The sequence below is a fragment of the Nomascus leucogenys genome, chromosome 11, assembly GCF_006542625.1.
Source record: "Nomascus leucogenys isolate Asia chromosome 11, Asia_NLE_v1, whole genome shotgun sequence".
NCBI lineage: Eukaryota > Metazoa > Chordata > Mammalia > Primates > Hylobatidae > Nomascus > Nomascus leucogenys.
In genome coordinates this window covers 45,297,645-45,320,925 of record NC_044391.1, presented here as the reverse complement: position 1 = coordinate 45,320,925, position 23,281 = coordinate 45,297,645, and the positions used below count along the sequence as shown (strand labels likewise).

Here is a 23,281-nt window from a genome sequence, read left to right as displayed (position 1 = left end):
CCTGCCTTAGCCTCAGCCTCCCGAGTAGCTGGAACTACAGACATGTGCCACTATGCCCAGTTAATTTTTGTATTTTTTGGTAGAAGACAGAGTTTCCCCATGTTGGCCAGGCTGGTCTCAAACTCCTGACCTCAAGTGATCCACCTGCCTTGGCCTCCCAAAGTGACAGGATTACAGGCTTGTGCCACCACACCTGGCCTTAACAGTATTTCTTTTTCTTTCCTTTTTTTTTTTTTTTTTTTTTTTTTTTTTTTTGAGATAGAGTCTCGCTCTATTGCCAGGCTGGAGTGCATTGGCGTGATCTCGGCTCACTGCAACCTCTGCCTCCCGGGTTCAAGCAATTCTCCTGCCTCAGCCTGCCAAGTAGCTTGGACTACAGGCACGTGCCACCACGCTCAGCTAATTTTTGTATTTTTAGTAGACACAGGGTTTCACCATGTTGTCCAGGATGGTCTCAATCTCTTGACCTCGTGATCCACGCACCTCGGCCTCCCAAAGTGCTGGAGTTAACACTGTGCCCAGCCAACAGCAATTTCTTAGTGTCAACTATCTAGACTGGGTTCACACCTATAATCGTAACACTTTGGGAGGCTGAGGTGGGAAGATCACTTGAGGCCAGGAGTTCAAGACCAGCCTGGCCAACACAGTGAGACCCCCATCTCTGCATCTCTGCATCTCTGCCTAAAGGAGAAAAAAAAAATAATGCAGTTGTAGCCCCAGCTATTTTCAGGCTGAGATGGGACGATCACTTGAGCCCAGGAAGTTGAGGCTGCAGGGAGCCATGATTGTGCCACTGCACTCCAGACTGAGCAACAGAGGGAGACCTCATCTCTTTGTTTTTTAAAAGTTGTTCATCAGAATTCTCCTATTGGCCGGGTGCAGTGGCTCACGCCTGTAACCTCCGCACTTTGGGAGGCTGAGGTGGGCGGATCACCAGGCAGGAGTTCAAGACCAGCCTGACCAATATGGAGAAACACTGTCTCTACTAAAAATACAAAATTAGCCGGGCGTGGTGGTGCATGCCTGTAATCCCAGCTACTCGAGAGGCTGAGGCAGGAGAATTGCTTGAACCCGGGAGGCAGAGGTTGCGGTGAGCCGAGATCGTGCCATTGCACTCCAGTCTGGGCAACAAGAATGAAGCTACATCTCAAAAAAAAAAAAAAATTCTCCTATTGCATTTGATTGATGTATCTATTGAGGCCCTTTTTTTTTTTTTGCTTTGAGACAGAGTCTCTCTCTGTCACCCAGGCTGGAGTGCAGTGGCGCAATCTTGGCTCACTGCAACCTCCGCCTCCTGGGTTCCAGTGATTCTCCTGTGTCAGCCTCCTGAGTAGCTGGGATTACAGGCATGTAGCACCACACCTGGCTAAATTTTGTATTTTTAGTAGAGATGGGGTTTCACCATGTTGGCCAGGCTGGTCTTGAACTCCTGACCTCAGGTGATCCACCCACCTCAGCCACCCAAAGTGCTGGGATTACAGATGTGAGCCACCGTGCCTGGCCTTTTCTTTGCAGTTTATTTTGGAAAGAAAACAGGTCACCTGTCCTTAGAGCTTCCCCCTTCCTGGCTTTAGCTGGCGGCCTCCCCATGGTGTCCTTTAGCCTATTGCTCCACCACTGGTATTTTCTGTAAACTAGAGTCAAAGATGGAAGCTTGCTCCGGCCCCAGTGGGATGTGTTTTGGCCGCAGCACTCCTAGGTATGCATCTGTGAAAAGGCACTGCATGCCTGGTGTCCCCCTGCAAGTGACACTAAGGGCAAGCAGAGACTTCAGTCAGCGGCACCTGGCCATCACTACACGTCCCCATCAGTCCTGTTTCACAGCCCAGCAGCCACTGCTAGGCGCTGCCTAGATCCATCATTTCATGACAGTTTGCAGACGAGTGCCATCTTCATTCTGTCGTTCCTTCTTCATATATTGGCTGGAATGCTTCTAAAAAGAGCTTTCTTTCAGTAACTGTTTAGTTACCCTGAGGTATAATTTGTACAGAGAAGACAAGATAAATACAGTTTTCAGAATAATGAGTTGGTCCCTAGCAAACTCCAGAAGTGACCAATGAGAGAGACGCACCATGTTCTTAGCTCTGGAAACAGTGCACAGAGGACAGCCAAGGCCTTGGCCTCATGGAGTGAGGCCCCAATGGGTCAGGGGAGACAAACAGTAAAGAAGTAAATGAATGAGATGATTTCAGATCACAGAGTGGGGAGGCAGGAGAGCATAGCAGGAGAGGCAGGCTGTCTAGGTTTGAATCCCAGCTCTTCTACTTGTTACCTTTGACCCTAGGGAAGTGGCCTCACCACCCTGTGCCCGGCTTCCTCATTTGTAAAACAAGGACAATAACGTCCTTTCCACAAGAGTGTTTGTGAAGTTGAAGGAGATCCAACTTGTAAAGCACGTAGGACAGGCCAGACCCAGTGAATGGCTTGTGACTCTGGAGTGCTGGTGGCTCTCAGCACTTTTGCAGGCCGAGGCCAGAGGATCTCTTGAGCCTAGAAGTTCAAGACCAGCCTAGGCAACATAGCAAGACCTCGCCACTATAATAAATTTTTTTTTTTTGAGACTGAGTTTCACTCTTGTTGCCCAGACTGCAGTGCAGTGGCATGATCTTAGCTCACTGCAATCTCCGCCTCCTGTGTTCAAGCGATTCTTCTGCCTCATCCTCCCGAGTAGCTGGGACTACAGGCATGCACCAGCACACCCAGCTAATTTTTGTATTTTTAGCAGAGACGGGGTTTCACCGTGTTGGCCAGGCTGGTCTCAAACTCCTGACCTCATGTGATCCGCCCGCCTCGACCTCCCAAAGTGCTGGGATTACAGGCATGAGCCACTGCACCCAGCCCAAATTTTTAAAAATCAGCTAGGTGTGATGGCACATGCATGTAGTCTCGGCTACTCAGGGTGAGATAGGAGGTTGAGACTGCAGTGAGCTGTGATCACACCGTTGCACTCAAGCTTTCTCAAAAAAAAAAAAAAAAAAAAAAAAAAGCCAGGCTCGGTGGCTCATGCCTGTAATCCCAGTACTTTCGGAGGCCAAGGCGGGTGGATCATGAGGTCAGGAGTTTGAGACCAGCCTGGCCAATATGGTGAAACCCCGTCTCTACTAAAAATACAAAAATTAGCTGGGCGTGGTAGCGTGCACCTGTAGTTCCAGCTACTCAGGAGGCTGAGGCAGAAGAATCACTTGAACCCAGGAGGCAGAGGTTGCAGTGAGCCGATCGCACCACTGCACTCCAGCCTGGATGACAGAGCGAGACTCCGTTTCAGGAAAAAAAAAAAACACGTGGGACAGTACTTGGCCTATAGGAGGCGCTCGAGAGATACTGGCGCAAAGATACTGGATGTGAGGACTGTAAAGGGCACATAATCCACATTGGACAGAGTGGTCCGGGAAGGCCCGAAGGTGAGGGCAAAGGCCCTCGGCTTGGACACAGACCAGAAAGAGGACCTGCGTGGCTGCAGCAGATTCATCCAAGAGGAGGGCACAGGATGGGGTGACGATGAGTGCCACATTCACATATGACCTTGCTGGGCTCACACTAGGGCTGGTGTGATCTCTGCTTTATAGACGAGAAAACCGAGGCCCTGGACGAACAAGTCACTTTGCAGAGTTGCACAGCTGGTAAGCAGCAAAGCAAAATGCAAATCCAGGTCAGCCTGTCTCCATTATACTCTACAGCCTCTGAAAGCCATCACGAGCTATTAATACACAGGCATGCGAGTGATGTCCCCACCCTCACCTTCCTGAGTCGTGCTTGCTCTCTCTCCACTTGGTAGGGGACAGTTCTGGGCAGGCCTAAACCCTGAATCTGAGGGTGTGGCCACACCTACCCACATCCCGGATGGCTCAGCCTCAGGACTCCAGTCATGCCCCGGGTGTCTCCCGTTCCCAGCCCTCTTCTCCTGCCGCCTTCCTACTCTGCCCGGAGCCACAGCCCAGCCACACCTGCTTAGATCTCTGCAGGGGCAAGTCAAGGCCAGATAACCCCACAGGCAAGTGCCCTGGTGGCTATGCTCCTCGGGGAAGGACATGCACCCTTCTCCACACACTCCCACAGATGCACACAATAAGCCAGCCTGCCTGTCGCATGACTCTCACCCCAAACATGCAGGTAGGGACAAAGTGAAAGGCAAAGAAAAGTCTGCAGTTCTCTAGCTTTGGGGAGACAGGGCCAGGGAGAGTGCAACCAGACAGACGAGTTCTTCTCCCTGCCCTTTTCAGGAGGAAGACATTCCCTCTTGCTCCCTTTATAAGGCAGCTGCTGGAAACAGGATCTCCCGTTTGCAGGGGTGGGCGTGGGTCAGGACTTGGGTGGTTTTTGTTGTTCTTCAAATGCAGAGGTGTGTAGCTGACCTCATTCGCAGAGATGATGACCCCGGCTCTGGGCTCTCCCCAGCCTGTTGATGCAACCCTGGCTCAAATTTCTGTTGTAGTGAGCTCCGAGGGGAGCAGTGAGGATGGGACAGAAGTGCCCTGGCTGCCACCACCAGGCCGCATGGCTTGCACACCGACCCCGTGCTCTCAGACACCGAGGAGAATGCACGGCGTCTTCCTCCTACCCCCAGGCCAAAGGCTGGAGTTTTGTTTGGGTTTTTTGTTTGTTTGTTTTTGCTTTGTTTTGTTTTTCTTCTTTTTTCAGGCGAAGTTTCACTCTCCTTGCCCAGGCTAGAGTGCAGTGGTGTGAGATCGCGCCACTGCATTCCAGCCTGGGCGACAGAGCGAGTTTCTGTCTCAAAAAAAGGCATAAGAAAGTGGGAGCAGTGGTTGCTTCTGGTAGTTGAAACTGGAGGATGGGATTGGGAGACAGGGATGCATGTTATGTCTTTTTAATCCTTAAAAACAATTCAAGGGCCAGACGCAGTGGCTCACACCTGTAATCCCAGCACTTTGGGAGGCCGAGGCAGGCAGATTACCTGAGGTCAGGAGTTCGAGACCAGCCTGGACAACATGGTGAAACGCCGTGTCTACTAAAAATACAAAATGTAGCCGGGTGTGGTGGCGGGCGCCTGTAATCCCAGCTACTCAGGAGGCTGAGGCAGGAGAATCACTTGAACCCGGGAGGTAGAGATTGCAGTGAGCCGAGACTGCCCCACTACACACCAACAAGGGTGATAGAGCAAGACTCCGTCTCAAAAAAAAATTGTTTTTAATCAATAAATGAAGCAGGCCTTCTCAAATGTTATTGTGTATCAGCATCATCACAGGCAGCTCAGTCAAATGCAGATCCTTGGGCCCTGCCTCGGGCGATTCTGATGCGTGTAATCTGGGATGGGGCCCAGGAATCTTCATTATTTGCTGAGCTCTTGATGATCTAGATGATGATCATTTTCAGATCACTGGGGAAGGCAAGATCCAGGAGGAGCTGGGGCAGAATCTTTTCCAGAGCCCCAAGGTGGTTTGGTTGGATTTCAGAAAGTGGAAATGAGGTTTTGCTTCGGTTTGTGGGAAAAGCAGGTAAACTGTCCTTAGAATCACCGGAGGGGGCAACTGCATCAGCTCTGATTTGTTAAGCACTTGTCATATGCAGACTCTGCTGACCCTCAGAGAATGCTCACAGCCAGCCCCATCTTACAGATTAGGAAACTGAGGCTCTGAGAAGAGAATTCCTCACCCACACCCATGTAGGTGATAACGGGGCTAGAATCTGAATCAGCCATCTGGCCCCGCAGCCCTGGCTCTGTACCACTCCATGCTGCATGCTGCCTTCATTTTTATTGTTGTTGTTGTTGTTTTTGAGATGGAGTCTCGCTCTGTTGCCCAGGCTGGAGTGCAGTGGCATGATCTCAGCTCACTGCAACCTCCGCTTCCCAGGTTCAAGCAATCCTCCTGCCTCAGCCCCCCTAGTAGCTGGGATTATAGGCACGTGCCACCATGCCTGGCTAATTTTTGTATTTTTAGTAGAGGTGGGGTTTCACCATGTTGGCCAGGCTGGTCTTGAACTCCTGACCTCAGGTGATCCACCCACCTCGGCCTCCCAAAGTGCTGGGATTACAGATGTGAGCCACTGCGCCCAGCCCATTTTTTTTTTTTTAAGAGACGAGATCTAGAACTCCTGGGTTCAAGTGATCCTCTCGTCTCTTCCTCCCAAGTGCTGGGATTATAGGTGTGAGCCACTGTGCCCAGCCCATGCTGCCTTCAAAGTGATTGAATAATGTTTTCCTCTTTATATTTTAATTATTATTATTAATTAGTTATTATTTTTTTGGAGACAGGATCTTGCTGTGTTGTCCAGGCTGGCCTTGAACTCCTGGGATCAAGTGATCCTCCCATCTCAGACTGAGTTGTGTGAGTAGCTGGGACTGCCCAGCTGTGTTTTTCTCTTTGAGGTCGTACCCAGGGGCTCTTAGCCCAAGATGAAGCCATCAGTACTTAAGGGAAAAGGCCAGGCGCGGTGGTTCATGTCTGTAATCCCAACACTTTGGGAGGCCAAGGCAGATGCATCACTTGAGGTCAGGAGTTTGAGACCAGCCTGGCCAACATGGTGAAACCCCATCTCTACTAAAAACACAAAAATTAGCCAGGCGTGGTGGCAGGCACCTGTAGTCTCAGCTACTCAGGAGGCTGAGGCATGAGAATTGCTTGAACCCGATAGGCGAAGGTTGCAGTGAGCCAGGATCACGCCACTGCACTCCAGCCTGGGCAACAGAGCCAGACTCCATCTCAAATAAAAAAAAAAAGTAACTAAAGGAAAAGTCAAGGACATAAAAAATCTACCCACTGGCTCCCAAACCACTATACGGTGGGGCCATTGTCCGTGGTGGTTAAAGTTGTGGGCTTTGGAGTCAATGTTCTAAATATTTAAATCCAGCTTCTGCTTCTTACTGGCTGTTTGACCTTGGATGGGTTATTTAACTTCTCTGTGCCTCAGTTTACTTGTCTTTAAAAGGTGATGTACTGATCAGGACTCTGTACCAGCAACAGAACAGACTGAAACATGGCGCAGCAAAAGAGAGTCTTCACTGGCTCACATACCCGACAAGACTAGGAGATGGGACAGCATTTAGTCACGGCCATATCCAGGGACTCAGACACCCTCACCAGGAGTCTCTGTCCCTTGTTTACCTTTCCATGTTTGCTGTCATTCTCAGTCAGTCTCCTGCCTCCCCCTCCCCCAGCTCTGAACTTAGGTCCCCTCAGCCCAGCATCCCCAGTGGAAATAGATCTTTTTCCCTAATGGCTTTCAAAACAGTTCCAGAATAGGACGCAGTGCCTCATGCCTGTAATCCTAGCACTTTGGGAGGCCAAGGTGGGCGGATCACCTGAGGTCAGGAGTTCGAGACCGGCCTGGCCAATGCGATGAAACCCCATCTCTACTAAAAATACAAAAGTTAGCCAGGCATGGTGGCACATGCCTGTAATCCCAGCTACTCGGGAGGCTGAGGCAGGAGAATCGCTTGAACCTGGGAGGCAGAGGTTGCAGTGAGCCGAGATCGCACCACTGCACTCCAGCCTGGGTGACAAAGTGAGACTCTATCTCAAAAAAAAAAAAGAAAAGAAAAGAAAAAAGAACTGAATGTTGGCCGGGCGCGGTGGCTCAAGCCTGTAATCCCAGCACTTTGGGAGGCCGAGGCAGGCGGATCACAGGGTCAGGAGATCAAGACCATCCTGGCTAACATGGTGAAACCCCGTCTCTACTAAAAATACAAAAAATTAGCCAGGCGTTATGGCGGGCGCCTGTAGTCCCAGCTACGCGGGAGGCTGAGGCAGGAGAATGGCGTGAACCCGGGAGGCGGAGCTTGCAGTGAGTGGAGATCGTGCCACTGTGCTCCAGCCTGGGCGACAGAGCAAGACTCCGTCTCAAAAAAAAAAAAAAAAAAAAAAAAAAAAAAGAACTGAGTGTGGTGGCTCACGCCTGTAATCCCAACACTTTGGGAGGCCAAGGAGGATGGATTACTTGAGGTCAGGCATTCGAGACCAGCCTGGGCAATATGGTGAAATGCCATCTCTACTAAAAATACAAAAATTAGCTGGGTGTGGTGGCGCACACCTGTAGTCCTAGCTACTCAGGAGGCTAAGGCATGAGAATCGCTGAAACCTGGGAGGTGGAAGTTGCAGTGAGCCAAGATCTTACCATTGCACTCCAGCCTGGGTGAAGAGCAAGACTCCATCTCAAAAAAAACAAACAACTGATGCTCGTTATCTCTCGTTGGCCCTGCTTAGAGCACATGACAATTCTGTGCTAGTCATTGTGTCAGGGTAGGGGCTTGGAGAACGCTTCTAATTGGTCAGGCCTGGGTCACATGCTCATACTTGGAGCCAAGAAGTGGGATCAGCCCCACCCAGAGCCCATATTAACAAAGACCTGTTATCAGGAGAGTGGGTGTGGGGAGAGACACCAGGCAGACAGGAATGGCAGGTGTGCACTGCCTGGAGACCGTGATGGTACCTGTCCCCACCTCTGCCTGGGCGTGGCATGTCTACAGGCTCTGATAGACATTAATATTGTTATTGTTCCTCACCTGGTGCCTGGTGAGACATTGGCAGCTGCCAATCCAAAGGGACAGCCAGAAGACACTGCCAAGTGTCAGTTCCAGCCATGGCGCTACCGAGGGGTGCGGTGTGTCAGGCCCTGGGTGCCAGAGCGCATCCACCTCTGTCTTAGTCTGTTTTGTGCTGCTACGACAGAATACATGAGATCGGATAACGGATAAAGAACAGAAATACATTTCTCACGGTTGTGGGGGCTGCAGGTTCAAGATCCAGGCACCGGCAGGATAGGGCCTGGTCTTTCTGCTTCCGTGATGGTGCCTTGAGTGCTGTGACCTCTGGAGGACAGGAACGCCACGTCCAAATATGGCAGAAGAGCAGAAGAGAGAGAGTCCACTCCCGCAAGCCCTTTCTATAGCGGCATTCATCCATTCATGAGGGCTCTGCCCTAAGCTCCTCCCACTAGGCCCCACCTCCCAACAGTGGCATTGGGGGTTTAGTTTCCAACACATGACTTTTGGGGGAACACACATCCAGACCACAGCAGCCTCTGAACCACCTTATCCACCACATCTTTTGCTAGGTGGCCATGAACCGGGTGGCTCCAGGGAACTCAGAATGATCAGCTCGATGGGGGCATGGGAGCTTCCAGGCTGAAGGCTCTTCTGAGCTCAGCTCTCACAGCTGCCAGGAGGTGGATTTCATGAGCACGGCTCGGGGACCCCTCCCATGCGGTGCTGCAGTGGCAGTGGAGAATGCCAGCCCAGCCGGCGGATCTCCCCGCCTCAAGCCAGGAGCACTGCGGTGCATGTGCCAGCCTGGTCTAGGGGGAGTCACAGGTCTCTCTGCATCTATTTCAAGGTTGTGGATTTCATGGCTTTTTTTTTTTTTTTTTAACCACCCTGCAAAGTAGGTCACCTGCTCCTCTTCCAGCTGCCTTTAAGTTTCTTTGGAACAAGGCAGTTACTGTCCTTTGATTCTGAGGACATCTGCCTTTCTGGCCCTGAGTACCGCTAAGGGGGGCCAGGCAGGTCCGTCGAGGACACTGGCAGCCGTGTGGCCTGGGTCAGGTAGAAGCGAGGGGAGGGAACGGAGAATTCGAGTGGGAGGAGGGAAGAGGAGATGAGGTGGAAAGGGCCAGGCAGTCGGAGTCCCTGTGTTGGGTCCTGTGCTGGTTGAAGACTCTGTGCTGGTAAGTTTCAGGCCATTTTAAGGAGTATTCACTTAACTTTTAAAATAGGCCATCCCCAGCCAGGCGCAGTGGCTCACTCCTATAATCCCAGCATTTTGGGAGGCCGAGGCGGGTGGATCACCTGAGGTCAGGAGTTCGAGACCAGCCTGGCCAACATGGTGAAACCCTTTCTCTATTAAAAATACAAAATTTAGCTGGGCGTAGTGGCGCTTGCCTGTTGTCCCAGCTACTCAGGAGGCTGAGGCACGAGAATCGCTTGAACCCAGGAGGCAGAGGTTGCAGTGAGCCAACATCGTGCCACTGTACTCCAGCCTGGGCGAAAGAGCAAGACTCTGTCTCAAAAAAAAAAAAAAAATAGGCCATCCGGGTTTATATTGGGCCAGGAAATCCCAGCCTAGACAGCAGGCCCGCGTGTTGGTGGGCTGGGGCCTTTCTCAGTAATGCAGTTTTTCTCCCCAGGGGTTGGCCGGAGACCTATGACATGAATACCTCAGAGCCCAAGACGGAACAGGAAAGCGTCACTCCTGGGGGCCGGCCCCCCTACCGCAGCAATGCTCCCTGGCAGTGGAGCGGGCCCGCATCCCATAACTCTCTACCAGCCTCCAAGTGGGCCACTCCAACCACTCCCGGCCATGCCCAGTCCCTGAGCCGGCCCCCGAAACAGACCCCCATAGTCCCCTTCCGGGAGTCCCAGCCACTGCACAGCAAGAGGTAAGCACCTGCTGGGGGGACGAACATTTCCCAACCCCCACCAGCCCACACCCATCCTCCGTCCCTCCCTCTCTGCACTATTTCCTCCATCCTCTTCCTCGCCTCAGGCTTTTGACCTTCCTTCTTATCCTTATGTCTCCCTTGTTCCTCCCTCCCTTCTTCCCTTCAGCTTTCACCGTGGGCCTCTTGTTTGGGGACCCAGTACTGGGGAGCTCTGGGTTAGAAATCCACTATACTAAGTAAACGATTAAAGCTCTGCTTTTTTGGCTGGGCACGGTGGCTCACGCCTGTAATCTTAACATTTTGGGAGGTCAAGGCAGGAGCATTGCTTGAGGCCAGGAGTTAGAGAGCTTGGGCAACATAGCAGAACCCTGGCTCTATAAAAAACATTTATTAAAAATTAGCCAGGCGTGATGCACACCTGTGGTCCCAGCTGCCCAAGAGGCTGAGGTGGGAGGATGGCTTGAGCCCAGGAGTTGGAGGCTGTGATTGCACCACCGCACTCCAGACTGAGCAATACCTCATTTCTGAAAATAAAATAAAATAAAATTCTGTTATTTTTAAGGTGAAGGGACTGATAAGCACAAAATTTAGGACAGTGATTTCTTCCTGGAGGAGGCAGGGAAATGGGAAGTGGGGAAGCCCACGGGTAGATGTTAGCACCACTGTTCTAGTCCTGGGGTTGGGTGGTAGCTTCAGGGAGTTCGTTTTATGACGATGACAAATATAACTTACAGATACTCTTTTGAAGATACTATATGTTAAAAGATAAAAAGAAAATTTTCCAAAAATTGAAGGAATCCAACTTGCAGAGAGACATCTCGTCCCTGGGGGGCAGAGGCGAGAACGGTCTTGAGCAGCCTGCAGAAGCTATGGGTTGGGGGCAGCCGCAGTGGATCCGGGAAGAGGAGGCCCAGGGGCATCCCAGCTTCTCTCACCCTGTGCTCAGCATCCTCCCCTTCATCCTGAGCAGTGAATAACAGAAGGGATGTGGCTGGGCCGGGGAAAGGTTGGTCGGTCGGTCGGTCTGTCCGTCCGTCCGTCCATCCGTCTGTCCGTCCATCCTCCCAGGGCAGAGGTACCCTCCCACTCACCCTTTGCCTCCTTCCTCCCCTTTCTCCTTCCAGGCCTGTCAGCTTCCCAGAAACCCCTTACACAGTATCACCAGCAGGGGCCGACAGAGTCCCTCCCTACCGACAGCCTTCTGGGAGCTTCTCCACCCCCGGCTCGGCCACCTACGTGAGATACAAGCCATCCCCAGAAAGGTCAGCCTCTCTCCATTCTTTTCATGTTAAGGGATCTGATGAAAGCTGTGGCTCCTTCTTCCCCAGCAAATGTACACCCCCACAATTCTATTTGCCATTTTATGGTGTTTCTGGACCCCTGAAGGTCCTCAGAGGAGCCCCATGGGGTGGTTATGTCTCATGTTTTGGAGCAAAACTGGGCCGGGCTGGGCAGGACCCATTGTTGGTTTTCCTTGCAGCAGAATTTTGATTGCTGTTCTCTTGACACCTCTCGAGCAAGAGCATCCACCATCCAGCACGGCCATGCATCTAACTCTCTCCAGCCCTAAGCCCCTAGGACCAGGCTGCCAGCATTACCCAGTTTTCGAGATCTTTCAGGCTTCAGTTCTGCCCACTTGCGTCCATCTGCAACCTGGCAGCCTGAGAGATCTCCCCAAACCCTCCATGGCTCCCCAGTGCCCTCAGGATAAACTTGGCGTTCAAGGCCCTTCAGGTTCTGGCTCTGGCTGAGCTTATTCCCCAGCTGCCTTCAGCCCTCATGCCCTCTGTTCTTCCTCTGCCCCCAGGTCCCTGTCTCAGGGGCAGCCACATCAATCCCAGTCCTTGGGCCTGAGCCATGGGCCTCATCCTGTGAATGTCCCCTTCCACCTTCTCCCTGCAGTGGTCCTCCTCCTGAGCATCTCTGTCACTCACCCCCTCCTCCTTTCCCTGCTCTCTTGCCCAGGCCACCACAGTGGGCTTCCAGCCTTCATCTCACCTCCTTTGGTCTACCTTCCACTCAACAGCCAGAGGGATCTTTTTTTTTTTTTTTTTTTTTGAGACCACTCTGTCGCCAGACTGGAGTGCAGTGGTGCAATCTCAGCTCACTGCAACCTCTGCCTTCCGGGTTCAAGTGATTCTCCTGCCTCAGCCTCCCAAGTAGCTGGGACTACAGGCTCCTGCCACCACGCCCAGCTAATTTTTGTATTTTTAGTAGAGGCGGATCTTCACCATGTTGGCCAGACTGGTCTCAAACTCCTGGCCTCAAGTGATCCGCCCGCCTCAGCTTCCCAAAGTGCTGGGATTACAAGTGTGAGCCCCGCACCCGGCCAGATCTTTCTATATGTGAACATGCCTGTCCCCTGCTCCAAACCTCCCACCACTCCCAGAGCCCTCAGGACACAGCTTGGGCCCCTCCCTGTGGCCACCAAGGCCCCTGCGAGTCTCGTGCAGTGCCACACTTCAGCCACACTGGCCACTCCCAGCTTCCTAGGGGGACTGTCTATTTCAGAGCCTTGATGGTGTTCCTTCCTTGGCCTGAATATGCTTCACACTCCTCGCCCACACTCCCCCCATCCTACCAACTCGAGCTTCTGTGCCCCTCTCCAGAACCCTTCTGTGGAGCTCCCTCTTGAGGCAAGGCACTGCCCCCCAATTCCTTGTGTATTTCCTGACCGTGGCCTTGAGCACTCTCCATCCTTATTAGCCAGCTAAGAGTGTGTGTGCTTGCACACGTGCATGTATGTGCACCTGTAAGAGAGCGAGAGAGAGACAGAGAGCGTAAGCGTGCTCTTCAAGACCTCCCATCACATAGTACAGAGTCCGACACATGGCTGATCTTTGGTATATATTGGATGAAAAGATGGAGTGAGTGGGTTTGTTAAAATGAAACCACCTGCCTTAAGACCAGGGATCAGGCCACCAAACCAGTGGTTCTCAATCTTTAGCAGGCATTGGAATCACCCAGAGGAGGACTTGTTAAAATACAGATTACTGGTCCTGGGCCCCAAATTTCTGACCTGGTAGGTTCGGGGTGCTGCACCAGGGACCATTCTCTGAGAGTTGCCACAGTCATCCATTGTTAGATTCTAAGCCTCTTGTTCAATTGGAGAAACATGCCTACTGTTTCTTCTTCTAGTAGCCACCATTCAGCTTTCATTCAGCTTTCATTCAGCAAAAGGTCTCAAGAGCTTTCTGGCATGCCAGGAGGAGTATTTGAGATACTCAATTATGAGGGGGTTCTGTAGTCAGCCCTTGCTGACTGTGTTGGAGAGGATCGTAAAAACCACGTGCACTCTGATGAGCACTCTAATAGAGGAAGAGGGAACACAGCCCAGCCCTGGAGGTCTAGGCTGGCTGCCTGGAGGAGGTGACATCTGAACAGAACTTTGAGGGACTAACAGGAGTCTGCCACAGAGAGGAGAGAAAAAGTCATTCCAAACAGAGCAAAGGCCACAGACATGAACAAGCAGGATGCTGTGAAACACAGGAGAATCAGAGACAAATCGGGTGTGTGCGGGACATGGGGTGTGGGGGCACCCAGGTGACAGCAGGGGCTGAGGTTGGAAATGGCAGTCAGAGTGACTCACCAGTAACAAAGATGATGGCAGTGGTGTTACCGAAAGTTCTTGGGAACTGTTGTTGTTTTTTTTTTCCCCTAAAGTTTAGGTATCGCCGTTTATTATTTTCTTTTAACTTTTTATTTTGTAATAATTATTGAGTCACAGGAAGTTGCCAAAAAAAAATACAGGTGGCTGGGCACAGTGGTTCACGCCTGTAATCCCTGCATTTTGGGAGGCCGAGACGGGTGGATCATCTGAGGTTAGGAGTTCGAGATCAGCCTGGCCAACATGATGAAACCCCCTCTCTACTAAAAATACAAAAAATTAGCTGGGTGTGGTGGCACACGCCTGTAATCCCAGCTACTCAGGAGGCTGAAGCGAGAGAATCGTTTGAACCTGGTAGGTGCAGGCTGCAGTGAGCCAAGACTGTGGCACTGCACTCCAGCCTGGGCAACAAGAGCAAAAACTCCGTCTCAAAAAAAAAAAAAAAAACATACAGGGAGGTCTTGCGAACCTGAACCCCTCACGCAGCCTCCCCTATTGTTAACATCTTGTATGGTTATAACGCAATATCAAAGCAAGAGGTTGACATGGGTACAGGCCTACAGCTTATTCAGAATTCACCAGTTATACATGCACTCATTTGTGTGTGTGTGTCTGTAGCTCTGTGCAATTTTATCACATGTGAAGTGTTGTGTAACCATCACGAGGTGCCTCATGCTACCCTTTTATAGCCACACCCATCTCTTCCCCCCATGCCTAACCCCTGGCAACCATTCACCATTCATCTGTTCTGAGGCTCTTTTTTTTTTTTTTTTTTTTTTTTTTTTTGGAGACAAAGTCTCACTCTGTCAGCCAGGCTGGAGTGCAATGGCACGATCATATAGCTCACTGAAGCCTCACTCTCCTGGGCCCAAGCAGTCCTCCCATCTCAGCTTTGCAATTAGCTAGGACTGCAGGCATGCACCACCACACCCAGCCAATTTTTCTTTCACAGAGACAAGGTCTCGCTGTGTTGCCGAGACTGATCTTGAAGTCCTTGCCTCAAGCCATCCTCCCACCTGGACATCCCAAAGTGCTAGGATTACAGGCGTGAGCCACCACACCCAACCTGTCTTTTAATTATTCTTATTTCATGATGAGTGTTAGATAAAAGGAATCGTATGTACGTATGCTTCAGAGGTTGTCTTTTTCACTCAGCAGAATATCCTTAAGGTTCATCCGCGTTGTCGCGAGTCTCTAGTTCATTCATTATGCTGTTTATTCCGTGGTCTAGATATATCACAGTTTAACCACTCACCCATCAAAAGACATTTGGGGGAGTGCATATTCAGGGCACTTTGAATCTGTGATGCTGGGTTGAAATAAAGTTTTTTAAAATATTAAAAATATATTTAAAAAAAATTTAAAAAGACATTTGGGTAGTTTCCGAGTTTCGGCTATTATAAATATTCATGCGGTGAACATGTACATTCAGGCATACAGGTTTCTGCATGAAAATAAGTTTTCATTTCTCTGGGATAAATGCCCAGGAGTACAATTGCTTACCGTATGGTAAGTCCATTTTTAGTTTGAAAAGGAACTGCCAAACTGTTTTCCAGAGTGTCTGTATCATTTTACATTCCCACCAGCAGAGCGTGAGTGATCCGGGTCTCCACATCCTCACCATTTGGCGTTGTCACTGTTTTTCATTTGAGCTATTTTGATAGGTGTGCAGTGATATCTCACTGTGATTTTAATTTGCATGTTCCTAATGGCTAACGATATTGAACACCTTTTCATGTCTTATTTGCCAACCCTGTATCCTCTTCAGTGAAGTGCCTGTGCGTGTCTTTTGTGCGTCTTCTAATTGGATGTGATGGTGTTCAGTGTCTGAGAGTTGTTTGGACGTTCTAAATACAAGTCCTTTGTCAGATATGCGATTTGCAAATATTTCCTCCCAGCCTTTAGTTTGTCTTTTTTACAGGGTCTTTCACAGAACAAAAGTTTTTTTTATTTTTATGTATTTATTTATTTATTTATTTTGAGACAGAGTCTTGCTCTGTTGCCCAGGCTGGAGTGCAGTGGTGCCATCCCGGCTCCCTGCAATTTCTGCCTCCCAGGTTCAAGCGATTCTCATGCCTCAACCTCCTGTGAAGCTGGGATTACAGGTACACACAACCCTCCCAGCTAATTTTTGTATTTTTAGTAGAGACAGGGTTTCGCCATGTTGGCCAGGCTGGTCTCAAACTCCTGGGCTAAAGTGATTCTCCTGCCTTGGCCTCCCAAAGTGCTGGGATTATAGGCATGAGCCACCACACCCAGCCTAAGTTTTTTATTTTGATAAGGCCCAAATTATCTTTTTTTTAATTTTATTTTATGGATCAGGTTTTTGGTGTTGTCTAAGAACTCTGCTTAGTGCTGGGTCCTGAAGATTTTCTCGTGTTTTTTTCTGGAAATTTTACTGTTTTACATTTAAGTCCATGATCCATTTTGAGTTTTGTTTGTTTTAATTTTTGTGTAAGGTGAGAGGTTTAGGTTGAGGTTCCTTTATTGCCTATGGTTGTCTGATTTACTCCAGCGCTATTTATTGAAAAGGTTACCCCCACTCCACTGTACTGCTTTTGTTCCTTAAGGCAAAAATGAGGGAGTGCAGAATTAATTGGATATCCTTGTGTGGATCTGTTTCTGGGTTCCATTGATCTATACACATGATCTCAGTGAGTCCTCCCAGCAACTCCTTGAGGTGGGTAGTTTAATTACCCTCATTTTACAGAGGGAAACAACAGCTCAGTGAGGTGAATTTGCTTGGCTAAGGTCACTCTGCCAGGACGTAACAGAGCCAAGATGAGAACCCAGGACTATGGTTCCACAGGGCTGACCCTGACACAGCACTTTGGGAGGCTGAAGTGGAGGATTGCTTGGGCCCGGGCTGTCAAGGCTTCAGTGAGCCAGGTGTGTGACATTGCACTCCAGCCTGGGTGACAGAGTGAGACTCTGTCCCAAAATAATTAATTAAGAGGGAAGGGGCCGGGCTCGGTGGCTCAAGCCCGTAATCCTAGCACTTTGGGAGGCTGAGGCGGGTGGATCATGAGGTCACCTGGCCAAGATGGTGAAACCCCGTCTCTACTAAAAATACAAAAGTTAGCCGGGCACGGTGGCAGGTGCCTGTAGTCCCAGCTACTTGGGAGGCTGAGGCAGGAGAATCACTTGAACCCGGGAGGCAGAGGTTGCAGTGAGCTGAGATCGCACCACTGCACTCTAGCCTGGGTGACAGAACAAGACTCCATCTCACAAAAAAAAAAAAAAAAGGGAAGGAACTGGATCACTTGCCCACCCCTCAACCCCTGGCAAGGTCACATTGTACCTCTGTGGCTGTGTTAACTGTGAGGATTTACTCAAGTCACGTGACAGAAGGCTGGCTGCCAGAGTGGAATCTGGGCAAGCAGGAACGGAGGTGATGGCTGCTGGGGTGGCAGCCAACAAGGCTACATCATCTGACCATCATTTTGCCCAGGCATCCTGTCATTCACCTGTCTATTGTTCCATCAGCTGATGTGGGAGATTGACAGAGCAGGCTGGAGCTCTCCTCCCGGCGAGGCTGCTGCCCACAGTCCTGTCTGTCTTGGTGCTTTCCTCTGTGGCCAAGAGGGAAGCTCAAGCCAGCGTCCCATAGCCCAACCCTGCTCCCCGTAAGGTACCTCCCCAGAGTCAGTACCTCCAGCTTCTGCCTGGAGACACCTGAAACCATAGCTAGTCAGCTCATCCCAAAACACCAAACCCTTTATAAAGTGAGTTATCTTCCAAGAAGAGATAATTACTTTAAAATTACTCAGATGAGGTTAAAGACAGCAGTTTGATCTTCTCTTCTGCCAGGGATGTTTCCCCAGAGCTGTGTGTGATGAGATGCTGGAATGTCCCGATTTCCAATCAGTTTGACCAAAATTGGACAGTGATAGACATGGTCCCAAATGGAATATATTCAGCATCCCAATGAATGGTCAACATAGGTCAGTTTACATTGGGATAATAAAAAGTCTTGTTAGTTGGGTGGGGCACAGTGGCTCACACCTGTAATCCCAGCACTTTGGGAGGTCGAGGTGGGCAGGTGCAAGCAGATCACTTGAGGCCAGGAGTTTGAGACCAGCCTGGCCAATATGGTGAAACCCCATCTCTAATAAAAATACAAAAATTAGCTTGGCATCTTGGCGCGTGCCTGTCTTCCCTTGGGAGGCTGAGGCAAGAGAATATCGATTGAACCCTGGAAGCGGAAGTTCTCGTCACTGCTGCGCTCCAGCCTAAGCAATAGGGCAAGACTCCGTCCCAAAAAAACAAAAAAAGTCTTGTTAGCAAGAGAAGTACATGGTTGGATAAAGTACAGGTTGTCTGATTGGGGAAAGTAGCTGAGAGATGAAACAAGGTAAACTAAAGAGGAGGGTCTATGTATTATGATTAGGTTTGGCTGCATAGTATACAAAATAGTGGTTCTGACAAGATTGTGCCTTTCCCCACATTGACAGGAAACCAGGCCCCCCCTCCTGGATGTGTTGCTGTCCTTGGCCTTTTGCCTCCTGGTTCAAAGTGGCTGTTCAAGCTGTAGCCTTGAGGAGGCGGTGAGGCAAAGGCACCCACAGCACACTCAGGAGGAAGCTTCGAGGCTGGAAGTCACGTGTGGCGCCTCCACTTTTATCTCATTGGCCAGAGCTGCAAGGGATCCTGGGACATGTAGTCTGGTGATCCAGTCTCATTGCTGCCCCAGATACAGTTGGGATTCTGTTACCAAGGAGGAAGGAGAGGCTAGTTATGGGGAGCAGCCTGCAGCATCTGCCACTCAGACTTTCCGCCCTCCCCGGGCTCATCCTATCCATTTTTCCTGAGTGCTGAGGATTTCACAGCGACTTTTTGGGAAAACTGAGTAAGTGCATCAACACTCCGATCTCCAGCAAGGATGGAGCCATATTTTACCAGGCAGCTAGCCAGGTGTGAAGTCAGCTAGTAAGGTGAAGATTGCTTATAGTCAGAGTTGCTTTTGTAAAATCCCTTTGATTGCTGGAAACTGGGCCCTCAGACATTGAGAAAAGTAAGAATTCACGTTTCGTACTTCCTGTGTTTGGGCTCTGTCTTCCTTTCCTGGAGGTGTCAGAGGTCAAGGTCTGGTTGAGGGCAGGGAGGATGGTGTGTTTTTTCCTGGCAAGTGAGTAGAGTTGAGTTTTCAGAGAGTGCAGTGCCCCTTGAAGCACCCCTCTACTGTGCTCAGGGCGTTGAAGCCAGGGGGTTAGAGCAGGGTCCCTGTAAAGACAGTCCTGGCTTTAAGCTGGCAGAGTGACCCTGGATAAGTCAGTTACTTCCTCTTTGGCATCTTGGGGGATCCCAGTTTATCACTTCACCTCCCCCCACCAGATCCTCCCAAGTTGAAAGTACAGATGCCGGGAGCCAACCAGGGAATTGCAATATCAACACTTTTTTTTTTTTTTTTGAAATGGAGTCTTGTTCTGTCGTCCAGGCTGGAGCGCAGTGGCACAATCTTGGCTCACTGCAACCTGCAATCTCCGCCTCCCGGGTTCAATTGATTCTTCTGCCTCAGCCTCCCAAGTAGCTGGGATGTCACAGGCACACACCACCACACCTGGCTAATTTTTGTATTTTTAGTAGAGACGAGGTTTTGCTGTGTTGGCCAGGCTGGTCTCGAACTCCTGAGCTTGAGTGATCTGCCTGCCTCGGCCTCCCAAAGTGCTGGGATTACAGGCGTGAGCCACCACACCTGGCTAATATCAACATTATTAATGGAGGCTCAGTAACTCCCTCAGAGCACAGGGCCTGTGTCAGTGAGGTGCTTCTGGCTGAAGTAACCAAAATTTGGCTCAAACATTGTAGGAATTTGTTGTCTCACAGAAAAGGAAGCTCAGGAGCAGGGCAGGTTCCAGGGAGGGTGAACCCAGCGTCTTGACCACATTATCAAGGGCCAGATTCCTTCTGCCTCCTCTCTTCCACCATCAGAGTGGGTCTCACCTGCAGGCTGGTAGCAAGAGGGCAGCAGCAGCTTATGCTGTTAAATCTGGACCCAGCAGCATCTGGAGGGCGAAGAGAGGCCATCTTTTCTTGTCATCCCTCTGAGGAGCAAGGAGATTTCCCAGAAGCCTCTGGGCAGACTTACCCCATTTCAGTCAGACGGTGCTGGGTAACAGACACCTGAAAGTCTCCGTGGCTTAAATCAGCAACATTTATTTCTCAGCTCCTCCGCAGTTCCACTGCTGGTTGGCAGGGACCTCTCAGGACCCAGGCTCCCCAGGCAGCCAGCAACTCCAGGTCGCTTCCCTGACAGCTCAGCTGCGAGCGCTGGTCACATGACTCCAGCCAGTCTCAAGAGACTTGGAAGTGTGTCCTGCCACCTGTTTGGAAGTGGAGAACTGGAATGTTTTGTGGGCATCTTAATAACTCTCACCTCCCTTCGTGTCTCATCAGCCAAAATTGTGTCACAGGCCTGTCTCTGAACCAGCCTCAGACAGGGAGAAGACTTTGTACCACGACCGGCTGTGATCCAAGGAGGACTGAACATTAGGAAGTGTCTACAAGATTCACCCCATGGTGGGCCGGGCATGGTGGCTCACACCTGTAGTCCCAGCGCTTTGGGAAGCTGAAGTAGGCAGATCGCTTGGGCCCGGGAGTTCAAGACCAGCCTGGGCAACATGGTGAAACCCATCTCTACAAAAAATACTAAAAATTAGTCGGGCATGGTAACATGCAGCTATAGTACCAGTTACTCAGGAGGCTGAAGTGGGAGGATCACTTGAGCCAGGAGGTGGAGGTTGCAGTGAGCTGAGATTGTGCCACTGCACTCCAGCCTGGTTGACAGAGCAAGACCCCATCTCAAAAAAAAAAAAAAAAAAAAAATAGAGAATGCCACTGGGACAGGAGGGCACAGTGAGAGCCTTCTACCACCAAATCCTAGCCTTGCCTGTGGGTGTGCAAAGCTGGCCTCCAGGAGGACCTCTGTCTAGGGGATAACTTTATTCCATCCACTCCCCAACTCTGTGAGGTAGAAAATGTTACCTCGTGAGCTGGGCGTGGTAGAACACACAGAGTTCTAGCCCATCAGCCAGGTGTCCCAAGTGACCATGTGTCAGGAGTCAGCCCCTGCCTAAACACTGGGCATGATGGGGCATCCTTCAGTCCTCAGAAGAAGGACCTACTGTTATCGCCTCTTGACAGCTAAGGAAACTGAGGCTGTGGGCTAGGAAGTGGCTGCATCTGTCTAGGCAAGAGGCCATGGTGAGGTTTGAAGCCCCAGTTGCCCAACTCAGGACCTGCTACACCCATGAATGCTTCCCAACCTGCTGTCTCCATCAGAGCAAGGCAGCCCTAGAGAGGCCTGGGGCAGTAGCTGCTGGGGACATTCACCCCATGTCACAGCCAGAAAACAGGACCCCTGAGAGGAGCCCAGGGGTAGGGCTGTCGGCCCAAGCGGCCTCTGCCCCCTCCTTCCCTTAGGAACCCGCCTTGCTCCGCCGCCACCAGCTGCCTGGCAGTCGTCCCAGGCGAGACTCTCATCCCGGACCCGCAGCTAATAGCACGTTTCCGGGCTTACTCATCCAGCCTTCCTAACTGCTTTCTCTCTCTCATCCACAGCGGAGCCTCCCGTGTGTCTAAAATCCACTGGTGAGCAAGGCTTAGGCTCAGGCTCAGGTGGTTTTCGATACAGGCTGGTCTTTCACCCTGGGCACGTCTCTTCTCGTCCCCTGCAGGTACACGGCTGCCCCACACCCCCTGCTATCTCTTGATCCCCACTTCAGCCACGATGGGACGTCCAGCGGTGACTCCTCTTCCGGCGGCCTGACCAGCCAGGAGAGCACCATGGAACGCCAGAAGCCAGGTAGGGCCCCCACCAGCTGCTGCACCCACCCGCCCACCTCACTCCACAGGACCTCTTACTTAGAGCTTGACAGGCGACACTCCCCCTCCTGTGAGTGACGGATAAAACACAAAAGAAAGCTATAAGCGCCACGTGTAAGACTAGAGAGGGCACCCAGGAGAGCAGCCGGAACCAGCGAGCAAGATCCTTATCCGTCCAGACAGGGCATCGGCAGGTGGCGTCTGCTCCCGCTGATAAGGCCGGAGCTGGCGTGCAGCTGTGTGATACGGAGCTGGGAGCCACCAGGGAAGGTAGCTGAAAAAGATTAAGCATTGTGCTCTCGGGAGCAGGACTGGCTGCGTCCTGTGGCTTTTCATTACATAAACTCTCCTGTTTTGTTTTCAACTTTTATAGACATACAGCACGTGTTAAGAGCCTACATGGCCAGGCGCAGTGGCTCACGCCTATAATCTCAGCACTTTAAGAGGCGGAGGTGGGAGTTCGAGACCAGCCTGGCCAACATGGTGAAACCCCATCTCTACTAAAAATACAAATATTAGCCGGGCATGGTGGCGTGCACCTGTAATCCCAGCTACTTGGGAGGCTGAGGCAGGAGAATCACTTGAACCTGGGAGGCGGAGGTTGCAGTGAGCCGAGATGGTGCCACTGCACTCCAGCCTGCCTGGGTGACAGAGCGAGACTCCGTCTCAAAAAAAAAAAAAAAAAATGGCCAGGCCAAGGCGGGTGGATAATAATTTGAGGTCAGGAGTTTGAGACCAGCCTGGCCAACGTGGGGAAACCCTGTCTCTACTAAAAATACAAAAATTAGCCAGGCGTGGTGGTACATGCCTGTAATCCCAGCTACTCAGGAGGCTGAGGCAGGAGAATTGCTTGAACCTGGGAGGCAGAGGTTGCAGTGAGCTGAGATCGAGTCACTACACTCCAGCCTGAGCAACAGAGCAAGACTCTGTCTCAAAAAAAAAGAAAAGAGCCTACATGATGAGGACACAGCCTGATAACCTATCGAAGAGTGGACACACCCAGGCAGGAAACAGAACCTGGCTAGCCTCTCCAAACCCCCATTCCCCTCCCAGTTAATACCCCCAAAGGAACCCTGTCCTACTTCTCACAGCCTGAGCTCTGCCTGGTTTTGAATTTCATAGACTACAGAATCACACTGTGTCTATTTTGTGTATGTGTGTCTGGTTTCTGTCACTCAGTGTTACATTTGTGACAGCCAGCCAGTGAATGTACATGGTATCGCAGTTATCTGAGTGGTGTCCACCGTTGTCTGAATGAGCCACAATTTATTGCCACATCTTGGTGTTGATAGACATTTGGGTTGTTTGCAGTTGGGCTGCCTAGAGCAGTGTTGCTAGGAACATTCTTATGCCTGTCTTTTGATGAACATATGCTCACATTTCTGTAGGCTATACACCTGGGAGTGAAATTTCTAGGTCATATATTTAACTTTATTTTATTTTATTTTATTTTATTTTATTTTATTTTATTTTATTTTATTTTTTTGAGACAGAGTCTTACTCTGTTGCCCCAGCTGG

At 50.7% G+C, this 23,281-nt stretch overlaps 1 protein-coding gene across 2 annotated transcripts in view; it reads left to right on the top strand.

Annotated features, from left to right (window-relative positions):
• SIPA1L3 (signal induced proliferation associated 1 like 3) overlaps window positions 1-23,281 on the top strand; it is a 290,990-nt gene that overhangs the window by 216,491 nt on the left and 51,218 nt on the right. For both annotated transcript variants that reach the window (XM_030822249.1, XM_030822250.1), the window contains exons 11-13: window positions 10,078-10,329; window positions 11,457-11,594; window positions 21,616-21,743. In XM_030822249.1, the coding sequence (XP_030678109.1) occupies window positions 10,078-10,329; window positions 11,457-11,594; window positions 21,616-21,743 (518 nt within the window). The remainder of the gene's footprint in view (window positions 1-10,077; window positions 10,330-11,456; window positions 11,595-21,615; window positions 21,744-23,281) is intronic.